Below are 14,471 nucleotides of genomic sequence, written 5' to 3'. Positions count from 1 at the left end.
CCATCTTAGTATGTGGGCTTCCAATGGCACTGAGCAACCCCCCCACACACACACTCCAGGGTGAGCATATGACTCATTCTTGCCCTTTGGAGTGTCACAGTGTCCTGGCTTTCATGATAGGTCACAGTCCCATCTTGGAACAATTCAAAGATGCAGGGAGACTTTTGCTGGGTCTGGGAGGAGAAAGATTCTATATTTTTTCTGCTGGAAAGAGCAGCTGTCCCCCCACCTCATGGAACCTGAGGCTATCTGGGAGGAGAGCAATCAGTTCTCTGAATCAAAGCCTGAAGCTAGAATACCCTAGGGCCTTTCAGTTCCATGACCCAATAAACTCCATTTTTTGTTTGTTTCTGTTTTTTGCTTAAGCCAATCTGAGTTAGGTCTTCTGTCACTTGTAAATCAAAGAACCTTCATTGATACAGTGCTCTTCAAAATGCTTATTGGCAGGGGTCTATTATTTTCTGAGAATAATGATGGAGGACAGAAACTGACAGGAACACCAGATCTGAGTGCCGAGGCAGGGCTGAGAATATCAAGCATAAACTGTGAATTCCTTCAGGACAAGCACTTTTATTTCTCTATCTTCCCTGGGGCTAACAAAGACCTTTACACATGAAGTGCTTAGGATAGAAGGATGGATAGATGGATGGATGGATGAATTCATTAAAACAGGTCAGAGGAATAGGCATAAAGATGAACCCAGGGGCGCCTGAGTGGCTCAGCCGGTTAAGCATCTGCCTTTGGCTCAGGTCATGATCCCAGGGTCCTGGGACTGAGCACCACATCAGGCTCCCTGCTCGGCGGGGAGTCTGATCTCCCTCTGCCTCTCCCCCTGGCTTGTGCTCGCTCTCTCTCTCTCTCTCTCACTCTCTCTCTCTAATAAATAAATAAAAACTTAAAAAAAAAAAAAAAAAGATTAACCCAGGGAAGTAACCAGAAAGGGACAATAAATCATCTGCTGTGCTAGTGACTCTTTCAATACACCCCCACCACCAATCCATCCCCAACTCTTCTTGAGCCTGTTCTGAACCCCAGGAGACTGACCTCTTAAGAACTGCATTACCTAAGCCCCCTTGTCCTTGGACTGCCAGTGGGTGTTCCAAAGGAAGTCATGAGCAGAAAGATACAGCACCATGTCTCCAGTGGCTGCACTCCTCTATGGCAGAGTTCCTGCCAGGTAACCGCTCCCTCATCCACGGCTCCAGCCTTCCTCGTGTGGGGTATGCCACTTCTTCCCCTTGCCCTTCAAGCCTTGGGGTAATGTCTCCCTGCTGTTGCTAGTCTCAGGTGCTTCACCATCCCTTGGTGGTTCCCTCAGCCCTGCTCATACTTCTGTAAATGTTCTTTCACTAAATTCTCTTTGGCCACACACCCCCACGCCCACTATCTGTTTCCTGTCAGAACCTTGACCCATACATCTATCATTCAAAACAAGACAGCCCATCACAGCTAGGTGAAGGGCCAATGACGGGGACCACAAGACAAGGTAACTGAGTCAACAGCTGGGTATAGTCAAGGAGCACAGGGAATGAGGGCAGGGTTCCCTTAGTTCTTGTATATCATCCCATTGATTCACCCATAGAATTGCCTCTTTAGCCTATGAGCTTCCTGAAGTCAGAGACTATGCTGTCTCCATCTCAGTATCATCAGCAAGCATTTAAGGTGTACATTCACCCTATAGTCTAGACGGGATACAGCATCAGGGACACCGGGGATACCCAGACAGTTAGCATCAAGGTGGGGACCAATCTAAGGATGGCAGATTTGAGTCTGAAGATGAAATGAGCCTAATACAAGGTAGTAGTTAGAAACAGGGGCTCTGGGGCCATACTTTCTGGGTTCAAATCCTGGCTTTGTAAAGTATTTAGGATAATGCATAGCCCCCAGGAAGCCCTCAAAAAAGATAATGATAATAGTTGCTATCTTATTATTACTGGTTAAAAGTGAGAAAGTAACAAGTAAAGGCAGATTCTAACATGTATTTATTCAGCAAATGAGAAGGAAGCAGGAATTTCTCACAATAAAAAATATTTCTCCTACAAAGTAAGAATATATAAAAAAAAATTTCATGAAACCAACCCCAGATAATTAACATTATATGTTGTCACTGCCCTGAGGTGTGCAAGCTCTATGTTTTCTTTTTCCCCCCAAAGGTGATAAATTTGATCTTAACTTGTTTTCCTTTACGAGTGCTGGATTGAACCAACTGAACAGGTTGCAAACTCTGGACTCATAATAAAGTTAAGGAATAAACTAGCCAAGCAAAAAGCCGGTGGGGGGGGGAGGGGAAGCAGCATTCTAGTGAGAAAGAGCAGTTGCAAGACCCCAGCACAGGAAAAAAACAGTGCGGCTGAAGTATAGGGAGTAATGAGCAAAACTCTAGGCCACATTGGGCCTTGGATGCCAAGGTAAAAAACTGGATTTTATTTTATTTATTTATTTTTAAAGATTTTATTTATTTATTTATTTTAGAGAGCAGGGAGGGGGGGAAGAGGTGCACACATGAGAGTGGGGAGGGGCAGAGGGAGAGAGAATTCCAAGCAGACTCCTCGCTGAGCTCAGAGCCTGACTCGGGGCTCAATCCCAGGACCCCAAGATTATGATTTGAGCTGAAATCATACATAGAATAACTACAGCTGCTTCAAGTTTTGGATAGCACAAGGATTTGATTTGTTACAGACTTTGAAAATTGCAGTTTTCTGGCACAGTCCCAATGCTGACCTGGGTCGTGTTAGGAACACATAAAGCAGAGAACAGTAAATTAGAACTCCTAGAAGATATTATGATCCTTTTCTCCATGACCTGAGTCGAAGGCAGATGCTTAACTGACTGAGCCACCCAGGCGCCCCTCAATGAAACTTTTTTAAAAAAAGAATACATGAGGATTCTTCCTCTGCCCCTCCCCCCAAAAAAAAAAAAAAAATAAAAAATAAAAAGAATATATGAGAATCTATTAAACCCCAAGCTACTAAAGGCTATTTTACCATACTTCTCACTACATGTTGCATTATTTATTTATAGTTCTCTTGCCTTTGATCAGCAAGGATCAACAATTTCTACCAGCAGCAGGGCCTAAAGTTATGAACACAAAAGATTTACATATACTTACATTTCTAATTCACAACCCTTGTTGTCCCTAAAATGACAATTATTTCACCTTTTCTCAGCAAGGTGACTTCTGTTCGGGGAAATGTTAAGCAACTAGGTTTAGCAGCTCACTGGAAGAAAGTGAGAAGACCCTGGGAATAAAACCGGACAGGAAGTGATTGAGGGCACTGGAAGCAACGTGGCCTCTGGAGGGGCGAGAGGGCAGGCAAGCTACCAGGAGGAAGCAAAGAGACAATGAGAAAGTTTATGCAAATAATAGGTCTCCTCACTGCCTCCTGCTCACTTTTAGTTTGTATACTGTTTTCTGAATGTTTTTCCAGGGTTTCCAAACAAAAAGTTCACAGTGGCTGCCTGGAGCCGGTGAGTTTCCTCCTGAAGCTTGCATCCAACTGAGAGGAGCTAGGATCACCACAAAGGCCATAGCTAAATCTAGAACACTGGGTTAGGGAAAGGACCTAAATGTCTCAGAAGAGACAGGCACAGCCAGGGAAATTCCAGCCCAAGCAAATTCGTGTCTGAGATCGACACGGTATTTAATAGTTTCTCAACTCAGCCCAAATAGTTTCAGTTTCCCAGACCACTTCCTCAAATGCTGCTTTGGTAGAGATGCTCAAATGTAAACCTATGTTTAATTCAATGTCAAGACTCCCTGCTGGTAGAAGGGGAGCAAACCAGCACCAATCTTTCCTTAGGCTGGAGAGCCAGCCTTAAATTACACTTTGCAATTCCAGTCACTCAGCCCCTACCCTGGGCTTCGTCTTTCAGGGTCTGCTCAACTCCAGGGCCCAGTGATTTCACTCCAGGCAGGCCTGTGGATTAGGTCCATACATACGTGGAGGGCCCGCCATGTGCCAGACCCAGGCTAGGCACAGAATGTACGGTGATGAGTGAGACGAGCAGCCTGGCTTCTCGAGTAGCTACAGGCTGGTGGAAAGCAGGAGTAGACAAACTCACCATGAATAATAAGAGGAAAGCACGTATCATCCTGTAGCATAGAGCACAAGGACTCAAACAAACCAGGCTCAATAAAAACAGGTAAAAAAATAATAATAAATGCCGGTTATTAATAACTAATAATGACTTTAAAAGTGACGTGGGAAGGGTCCTTCAGATATTTTCTAAGGCACTGGCAGAAGAACTGGCATCCATCAGGCGTCAGGCCTGGCCAGGTTCTCCAACATCCGCATTCTTCTTTCCTATAGAGAAGCCTCCTTGATCCCTGGGCCCATCTCTCAGGCAGAGATACTCAAATGAAACAGTAAACAAATAAGCAGAAAATATACAGCGCATCAACAAATCATCTAGACTCCAACAGCTTCCCACCACTTCCTTCTCCACTGCTTTGTTCCAAGCTGCCATCTTCTTACCTGCATTATTACAAAGCCTTCATCCTTCTGGTCTCGCTGCCTTGGCACTCGCCCCGCTACAGTGTGTGCTCAAAGCCGCAGCCAGAGGGATCCAAATCAGATCACGCCATTCTTCTGTTCAAATTCCTCCAACGCGTTCCAGCTCACTCAGAGAAAGAGCCAAAGTTCTTATAACGGCTTTCAAGGCCCGAAATGATCTGGTCCAAATACACGCTATTGCATTCTAAGTGCCAGGTACATTGTTCCTGGAACTTGCCAATTATGTTCCCACCTCAGGGCCTTTGCATCACTCGCTGTTCCTGCTGCCTGGAATGTTCTTCACAGATATCTGCATGCCCCCCACCCACCCCCTTGCCTCCTTCTCTGTGAGGTCTTTGTGGTCACATCATTTTAAATTACAGCCACCTCCACTAGCCCTCCTTCTCTCCTCTCCCTGCTTAATTTTCTTTCATTTTGCTTGTCAATCCCTGACATATAACATATTTCTTTTGTTTACTTTCTGTCTCCACTGACTAAATTATAAGCTCCATGAGGGCACGGATTTCTATTTATTCACTAATGTATTAGCAAAAAGATAGAAGCTGGAAAAAAAAAAAAGGAAAATGAGATGAACAATAAACAGTGTTGGGAAAACAAGGCAGGCAAGGGGAAGGGGGAAAGGAGGAGGGCTGTAATTTGACAGAGCACAGTCAGGAAGGCCTCATGGAGGAGACATGTAAGCAAGAACTTGAAGTCAGTGAGGGAGCAAGTCACATAGCCAAGGTCAGCCACATAATTTGCAGGGCCCGGTGAAAAGTGCAAACGTGGGGCCCTTGTTCACGAAATATTAAAAATTTCAAGATGGCGGGGCCCCTGGGTGGCTCAGATGGTTAAGCAGCTGCCTTCGGCTCAGGTCGTGATCTCCAGGTCCTTGGGATCGAGACCTGCATCAGGCTCCCTGCTCAGGGGGGTGTCTGCTTCTCCTTCTCTCTCTGCCTCTCCCCTCTGTTCATGTTTTCTCTCTCTCTCCCTCTCTCAAACGAATAAATAAAATATTTAAACAATTCTTTTTTCAAGTTGGCAATAGTAGAGCATGACACCAAGTGCACTGCAGGGCTCTTCTAAGCACGGGGCCCTGTGTGACTGCACAGGTCATACACCCATGAAGTGAACCTTCCATGCAGCTATCAGGGAAAGAGTGTTCCATATAGATGGAACAGCAAGTGCTAAGACCCCAGGAAGGACAGTGCTTTGGGAACAAGAAACAGGCCATGCTTGTAAAACATGAAGATTCCTGGGCTCCTTTTCTGAATATTCTGATTCAGTAGGCTCAAGGTCAGTTAGGATTCTTTATTTTTAGTTTGCCCCAGGGCATTCTGCTAGCCAGGCAAGTTGGAGGAACACCTCTCTCCCCCCACATCTTGGGATGTACCCTGCTGCTAGCCATTGAGCACCACTTCAGATAGCCAGTTTCCAATTTGTTCCCCCGGAAACCCAGGGTGGAAAACCAGACCTCCACCGTCACACCTTGTCAGAGTCTTTGTTCTGGGAACATCCCTCTATCTAAAATACTACTGGCTCTTACCAGTCTCTCCGTGCTGAGGGACTGGAGTCCTGCCTGGACTCCCAGCTGGGGGGCTGGAGAGCTGTCATCAGCAGACAGGCTTCTCTGAGAGTTCCTGCTCCTCTAAGTAAGACAGCAGAGCCATGCTCGGCTCTTGCCAGACGTGGGATGTTAAATTCAAATGTTTGCCTGGACTGAGTCTTAATTTCCAGGTGCACTGCCTTGGGTCTCTAAATCTCCAACATATCATCACCAACTCCTTTAAACAATAATTTAAATATGCTTATGATCTTGGTAGTCAATATTAGAAACTTAACTAATTCAACTTCTTTCCGTTCAGTCAGGGAAAGAAAAAAACTTTTCTGCCTTTTTAGCTTCCACCTAAAATCTCAATTTACAATGAGTAAATCCAATTAATATTTGTCTATTAAAGCAATAATATCACTTCACTGTTACAGTAAGAATTATCACTTTCACTGGTTCTACGGAATCTAAATATTTCATCAACTATAGTTCAGGGCCTAAAGTAAATGATACACATGTAATAAACCAGTGGTTCTCAATGAAGAGTGAGTTTCTTCCTAGGGAACATTTGGCAATGTCTGGATGGGGGTTGGGGGTTAGGGGCCTTCCTGGCATCTAACAGGCAGAGGGCAGAGATGCTATTAAACATCCTACAATGCACAACACAACCCTAGCAACAACCCCAAAGAATTATAGGGTCCATAATATCAATAGTGCTGTAGTTGAGACTATTTGTGGCTATTACACTATAGTTCCCCATTCGTTATACTTTAGCTTAACATCTTAAAATCAAGTCTTTATGAAAGTAGTGAAAAATCTGGTTTACACTTTAACCAAAAGGGGTGATAAGGTTATGAGTAACAGGATCTATAGTAAGCAAAAACATAGATTAGAAAGCATTTGATAAAGGTAGAGAACTGCTGTGAGCAGATGTTTAGGAGCCCTAAGCCACTCAAGTGCAGCCATGGAGGGCACTGGGCTCTATAGACTGCTGTGGGTAGGAACCAGGGAAATAACACTTCTCTAGATATCATGGATTCCTGGTGCAGTCACCCTGGCCCAGGAGGTAGGACATATAGAAACCATACAGAAGAGACCTTCCTTCTTCAGTAACCAAGATGCTAAGAGAGCTCTTGATAAGACTAGGATAGAAATAGGATGGAAATCAGAAGTAGTATCTAGATAAAAGCAAATGCTTTATCACTGTGCTAATTCAAGCTGCTCTCAATGAATAAACATACTTAGATAATATCCTTACCTCTCATCCGTCTTCCCATCTGTAAAAAGGTTAATTACACCTACCTCCAAGGCTCATTAGGAAAATCAAATTGAATAAAAACAAGATGGAACAGGACAAACGTAATGCCTGGCACGCAGCAGGCATTCAGCAGAAGGTAGCTACGATATTCCCCAGCTCTGCTTTCCTCTGGCCCTCACCCAAAACCAGGCCCTATTGATGTGCATAAGAACTGCAGTTCTATGTTCGCATTTAGAAACTCCTAGGCAGAGGGAAAGGGACTATCCATGGCATGATACTATCTGTATATGTCGGCACAGCAAGATCCCTGGTCTCACAATGTTTAAATGACCTGCTAGGTAAACATAGAGTATCAGCTAGAAGGTGCAAAATAAATTAGTCTCTATCATTCTGTACAGGGCCAGAAAGTTTCACTTCAAGAGAAAGATACAGATAAGATCGTCTTTCTTCCCATTCGTGTCTAAGGTGTTTCAGGTAAGAACACTGAAAACTGATACAGAACTCAAATGCAAAAAGGCCATCACATGGCTCAGAGTTAATTATAAGTAATTTTAATGAGACAATATGCTCCCTCAAGTTTCCATGTTCTTCCCAGAGGTGTAATGCAATATACTTAGGACAAACACACTTATAAATTTATAATAAACACAGCTCTCCAGCTCACCTAGACCCCAGTTCTGGGCTGCAGCTTAGCGACAGGTGTCACATTCACGGTTGCCAGTGAGCCCAGGGGTGTAATTTCACTTCTAAATAAAGCAGCATAATCGATAAAAACCAGAACCATCCTGCGGAAACAAATGTACCATCGCTGACTCATCACAGCGCTTGTTTACAGAGAAAACAAAATTCTCTGCCTGAGTCCACACCTCAGCTGGGCTTTGAGTAAATATGCACTACGGTAGTGTGATCTGGACTGAACATCGGGTGAACGTGGCTCCCTGGTGCTCTTTGGCCTTCCTCACGGATCTGGGCCGAGTCTGGGCGGGACACCGGGAACTCGATGCACCTACCTGGGGAGGGAGCCTCGGCGGCCTGCCCCTCTGGCTACAGAGCCACCTTCGGCGACCCCTACCGCGGCCCTCAGCGCGCGCCAGGCGGGCGCCGGGGGCCAGATGGCCGCCCGCGCGACCCCCGGGGCTCCGTACCCCGCCCCGAGCCCCCGCCCGTGCCGCCGGCCCTCGCCGCCGCGGCGCGCCCTGCTCACCGTGACTCCGTACTTGAGCGCGATGCCCTGCAGCGTATCGCCGGCGCGGACCCGGTGCTCCACATGGCGCTCGATGACGCCGGCGCCCAGCGGCGCCCGCACGCTGGCCGTGCTGCCGTACGAGCGGGTCTTGGTGCGGGCCAGGCTCAGTGACAGCTCGGCCTCCTCGGACTCGGAGCCCGAGCGCGAGCGCGGCGGCGGCGAGGGGGCCGAGGGCCGGGGCGCTCGGGGGCCGCCTTCCCGCAGGGAGAGCGCGGGCGAGGAATCCGCCATGGGTCCTGCGGAGGCCGCCAGGTCGCGAAGCTCGCCAAGGGGGCGGCGCCTTGTGCGCCGCCGCCTCTTCTTCCTCCTCACAGGGGCTGCGGATGGCCGTTTCGCGGGGGCGGCGGGCTGGAGGCCGCGACGCGGAGCTGCGGGCCGGGCATGGCGGGCGCCCCCTCCTGCGCGTCCCGCCTTCCCCGGGCGCACCTGCAAGCGGAAGAGCGAGACGAGATCCCGCAGCCGCCGGGCCGAGCGCCGCGGCTCCACCCTGCTCGCCGGTGCGGGGCAGGCCCTGCGGTGCGAGGAAGCGGGGCGCACTAACGCCCGCGGCCGCGGGGGCTACGGGGGGCCATCCTCAGGCGTCCTCGGAGCCGGTGGAGCCCTGCGGCATGCCCACAGGTTCTAGAGAGCCCTGCCCCGACCACTGCAAAACACCAAAGCTTTGCTCTGCTTCCTATATTGATTCCCCAGCAGGCGCCAGCTTTCTCAGACCTCCAAGCTCTCCCATAAAGGGTACTGCCCTCCCCCCACCCGACTGCCCTGATGACCTCAAAGTCCACGTCACAGAAAACATTGAGGCCATTAAACACACACCGTTTCTCCAGGCCTATCTGAAGAGCCAGGAGGGTCCGGGCCTTTCAACATTACAGCAGGAGGGATAGGCCTTTGAACATTACACCAGGTGGGTGACCTCAAACCAACCCTCCAGCTGTTTGGGTTTCACTCTTCACTGCCTGCCCCCCCCCCCCCCGCGCCAATTTTAGTTCTGGGCTGCCTGGAACGAGTGACTAGATACAATTTTCCAGGCTCACTAGCTATATCCATTCTCGTGGCTCGCTACTTAAAATTTACTATCTGCACCCATCTTTTTTTCTTATCAGTTTTCTCTTTAAGACACTGAAATCATAACTCCACAAAGTATTATCATTAAATCTACTGATGGCCTCTTATCTCTATTCTTCATCTGAACACTCTCTCCTCAACGTGCTGGCTTCTGACAGTATTCTACATAGAGGGGGTATGCATTTACTAGAGTGAGCCGCCATGGTTTCTGTTGTACTCTGGACAGCTCTGCAAGAGGAGGTACCCAATATGCAAGTCAGGAGACTGGAAGTTTAATTCATTGGCTGAAGTTTCTATATGTCGCTGAGCTGGACAGAGGCAAAGACACTGGAGCTTGGAGACACCACAAAGGATGGGAGAGGAGCAAGTGGTCCTCACATCACCCTCCCACTCAAAAATTCTTCAATGGCTCCGTGAGGACAGCAGCATTAACATAACTCACATTGGCACCCAAAGTATTCTTTCTATTTTTATTATCCATGCTCTGATCATATCCCATCTACAACTTATCCTGTGCACATCCTGCCAGACAGAACCACTTGAACTTGCCCCTCTTCCCTACCTTCCTGTTTGCATATGCTATACATCCCCACCTCTAATGCCACTCTTCTATACCCTGTCTGTATTTTTAAAAAATTTAAGGCCCATCCCACATGATACATCCTCCAAGAAATCTTTTCTGATTCTTCCCATGTGTCTCCCTTCCCTAACCACCCAGTTGTTATTGTTTCTCCATTGAACCCCAAGGTAGTTTGTACCTCTTGTTTAGCATTTAACTTGTGTTTTGTGTCATATGCTTATTTCCTCTACATGTTCTCCAGTGAGGTGTAACTAGATCTTACTCATCTTTTTAGCACCAGCAATGCCTAGCTCAGAGGCTTCAATAAAGCATCAAAAGTAGTTGAACTGAGGTGTAGGACAAAGATCCCGAAAGCTAAATTGGATTATTTAGCAAGATTGTGCCATACATGAACTCTTGAGTGGTATCCATTGTGCCCATCCCAGGAACTAGAAGAGAGGAAGAATGCCAGAGTTTTAATGTATAATGAGATCAGAAAATACTTCAAGAAAAAGAAATTGTCCTCAAAGAATTCACAACCTAGTAGTGAGAAAGCATATAACATGTCTTCCACTAAGGAAAAGTTTACAAGAACCAGAAGTTTTTATTTGAAGAGTAATGAACTGGGTTATATGAGGTGTTATTAGGTGTTCTTTGGAAGAAGTTCAATGGTCAATTAATTGGGGAAACACTACAAGCTATATTTCCCTTTTGGAGATTCACAATGCACATTAGAATACTGAAGGTTCTAGAAGGCCTGCAGTAAAGTAAGCTATTAGGTTTGGCTTAACACTGTATTTCCCAGACTCATTTGACCACGGAACCCCTCTTTCTCAGAATTTCAGCAATTTGGGAAGTGCTAAATTAAAGGGGTGAAAGAGGCCTAAATAAGAAACCAGGAAGATGACTTTGAGAAGTCAGAGAATACCAAAAGATAGAACAGTTGGTACCTAAAATATGGGGCAGAAAATGAGCCAAGTAGGAAAAAGGCTAGGTGATGATCACTTAACTACTTTACAAATGACCAAGGCCTCTGTAAAAATGCAAGAAAAAAAAAAAGTACCAACAAAAATACAAAGAGATTCAAAAGCCATACTACCTCCCTCTCAGAAGGACAAGTTTCTAAGCTGTCCCCAGTTATTTTCAACTTCTCCTGCCCTAAGAAATCCTGTATCATAAAACACCTCCAAAACAGTTATAAAATGCTCTGAAATAAATCCTACACAATTCTCAGTATTTTCTCCATGATTCCTTTTTGTGATCTTCACTAGAATTTCTTGTAGATCTCAGGAATTAATCAGCTTGAATTAATACTTGTTTGATATTTTATAGTTAGGGTTCTTTGTGAGTTTTTTCCTTAGATATTGGGGCTGTTTCCAAATATTTAATCTTCCTGTAAGTTGGAGAACACAGGCAGCAACCTCTTCGACCTCAGCCGCAGCAACTTCTTCCTAGAAACATCGCCAAAGGCAAGGGAAGCAAGGGCAAAAATGAACTATTGGGACTTCATCAAGATAAAAAGTTTTTGCACAGCAAAGGAAACAGTCAACAAAACCAAAAGACAACTGACAGAATGGGAGAAGATATTTGCAAATGACATATCAGATAAAGGGCTAGTATCCAAAATCTATAAAGAACTCATCAAACTCAACACCAAAAGAACAAAGAATCCAATCAAGAAATGGGCAGAAGACATGAACAGACATTTTTCCAAAGAAGACATCCAAATGGCCAACAGACACATGAAAAAGTGTTCAATATCGCTCGGCATCAGGGAAATCCAAATCAAAACCTCAATGAGATACCACCTCACACCAGTCAGAATGGCTAAAATTAACAAGTCAGGAAATGACAGATGTTGGCGGGGATGCAGAGAAAGGGGAACCCTCCTACACTGTTGGTGGGAATGCAAGCTGGTGCAGCCACTCTGGAAAACAGTATGGAGGTTCCTCAAAAAGTTGAAAATAGAGCTACCATACGATCCAGCAATTGCACTACTGGGTATTTACCCCAAAGATAGAAAAGTAGGGACCCGAAAGCATACGTGCACCCCGATGTTTATAGCAGCAATGTCCACAATAGCCAAACCGTGGAAAGAGCCAAGATGTCCATCAACAGATGAATGGATAAAGAAGATGTGGTATTATATATACAATGGAATATTATGCAGCCATCAAAAGGAATGAGATCTTGCCATTTGCAACGACGTGGATGGAACTGGAGGGTATTATGCTGAGCGAAATAAGTCAAACAGAGAAAGACATGTATCATATGACCTCACTGATATGAGGAATTCTTAATCTCAGGAAACAAACTGAGGGTTGCTGGAGTGGGGGGTGGGGTGGGAGGGATGGGGTGACTGGGTGATGGACACTGGGGAGGGTATGTGCTCTGGTAAGCGCTGTGAATTGTGCAAGACTGTTGAATCTCAGATCTGTACCTCTGAAACAAATAATGCAATATATGTTAAGAAAGAAAAAAAGAAGAAGAAGAATGTAGCAGGAGGGGAAGAATGAAGGGGGGGACATCGGAGGGGGAGAAGAACCATGAGAGACGATGGACTCTGAAAAACAAACTGAGGGTTCTAGAGGGGAGGGGGGTGGGGGGATGGGTTAGCCTGGTGATGGGTATTGAGGAGGGCACGTTCTGCATGGAGCACTGGGTGTTATGCACAAACACTGAATCATGGAACACTATATCTAAAACTAATGATGTAATGTATGGGGATTAACATAACAATAAAAAAATAAAAATAAAACAAAAAAAAACAAAAAACTGACGGTTGAAAAAAAAAAAATCTTCCTGTAAGTTTTATATTGAATTCTCCATAATCTAAATAATAAAAGTTAATATCTATAATTTATGGCTTAGAATGAATTTTTTTAAAGGTTTTATTTATTTATTTGACAGAGAGCACAAGCAGGGGGAGCAGGGAGAGGGAGAAGTAGGCTCCCCACTGAGCTGGGAGCCCAACGTGAGGTTCAATCCCCAGACCCCAGGATCATGACATGAGCCGAAGGCAGATGCTTAACTGACTGAGCCACCCAGGAGCCCCAAGGATGAATTTTTTGTATATTTATTTCTCCTTCTTCAACCAGAACTTCAATATTGGTGTTTTGTGTATCTACCTACAACACAGAGCAAACCTCACAATTAATAGTGAAGCATTAGAAGCATCTCCTTTGGGGGAGCCTGGGTGGCTCAGTTGGTTAAGTGTCTGACTCTTGATCTCAGGGTTGAGTTCAACCCCTGCATTGGGCCCCATGCTGGGCATGGAGCTTACTTTAAAAATAAATTAATTAATTAAATTAAATTTAAATTTAAATTTAAATTTAAAAAAAGAAGCATTTTCTTTGAGGTCAAGAATAAGAAAAGGAAGCCTTTCTTTTTTAAGGATTTATTTATTTATTCTAGAGAGAGAGAGAAAGCATGAGCAGGGGAAGGGGCAGAAGGACAGAATATCCAAGCAGACTCCCACTGAATAGAGAGCGTGACGTGGGGCTCAGTCTCACCACCCGTGAGATCAGAATCTGAGCCAAAACCAAGAGTTGGATGCCCAACCAGCTGAGCCACCCAGGCACCCCAGAAAAGGAAGCCTTCTATTACTGCTTCTATTTAATTTTATTCTGGAGTCCCTAGCCAATGCACTAAGAAAAAGGAGGAGAAAGGGAAAGGAAGATTGATAAGAAATAAACTGTTGTTTATTGATAATAGACAACACTAAAATGTTTACAGCCAATACAAATAACATCTGCATTGGAACTGTTCAAACTTCAAAGCTATAAGGCAGAAAAATCAATATGCAAATATCAATTGCATCAACCAATCAGAAAATATAGTTGTGGAAAAGATTAGATACCAAAAAAAAAAAAAAAATTTAGGAATAAAGTTAAGAAGAGGAAAGCATGCTTTACATAGAAAAACTATAAAATTCTACTAAAAAATACAAAAGAAGATGGAAATAAAAGCAGAGATATACCATGTTTATGGATGAGAAGATGAAAAATAATGAAAATATCATTTCCTTCCCAAACTAATATATAAACTCATTGAAATTCCAAAAAAATCCCTATAGGATTCTTCAAAGGACGTGACAGTCTTATCTTAAAGTAAGACCAAGAGCTAAGAAGAGCAAGACATTTCCTGAAGAAGAATGAGGAAGAGGGACTTACCTTCACAGCCATCAAGATTTACGATGCAGCAATGAGAACTATACCATGGCAGTAATACTGCCAGGATAGACAAATATAACAAAGGAACAACAAAGGAAGCCCAGAAACAGGCCCATACATATCAGAGAAAGT

At 45.0% G+C, this 14,471-nt stretch overlaps 1 protein-coding gene across 4 annotated transcripts in view; it reads right to left on the bottom strand.

Annotated features, from left to right (window-relative positions):
• Nucleotides 1-14,471, bottom strand: part of LYSMD2 (LysM domain containing 2) — a 34,919-nt gene that overhangs the window by 4,483 nt on the left and 15,965 nt on the right. The window contains exons 1-4 of one of the 4 annotated variants that reach the window (XR_004924913.2): nt 9,360-9,474; nt 8,505-8,972; nt 7,965-8,085; nt 4,476-4,621 (exon numbers count right to left, since the gene is read on the bottom strand). Coding sequence is in view for 2 of the 4 variants with exons in the window: in XM_036116636.2 (XP_035972529.1) it covers nt 8,505-8,777 (273 nt within the window). In the remaining 2 variants the exon portion in view is untranslated. Of the gene's footprint in view, nt 1-4,475; nt 4,622-7,964; nt 8,086-8,504; nt 8,973-9,359; nt 9,475-14,471 lie in introns of those variants that run through there. The other 3 variants (XM_036116638.2, XM_036116636.2, XM_036116637.2) reach the window with 3 other exon arrangements.

This window comes from Halichoerus grypus, chromosome 8, assembly GCF_964656455.1.
Source record: "Halichoerus grypus chromosome 8, mHalGry1.hap1.1, whole genome shotgun sequence".
Lineage (NCBI taxonomy): Eukaryota > Metazoa > Chordata > Mammalia > Carnivora > Phocidae > Halichoerus > Halichoerus grypus.
Note: the sequence above shows the minus strand (reverse complement) of the source record. Positions and strands in the feature narration are given on the sequence as shown.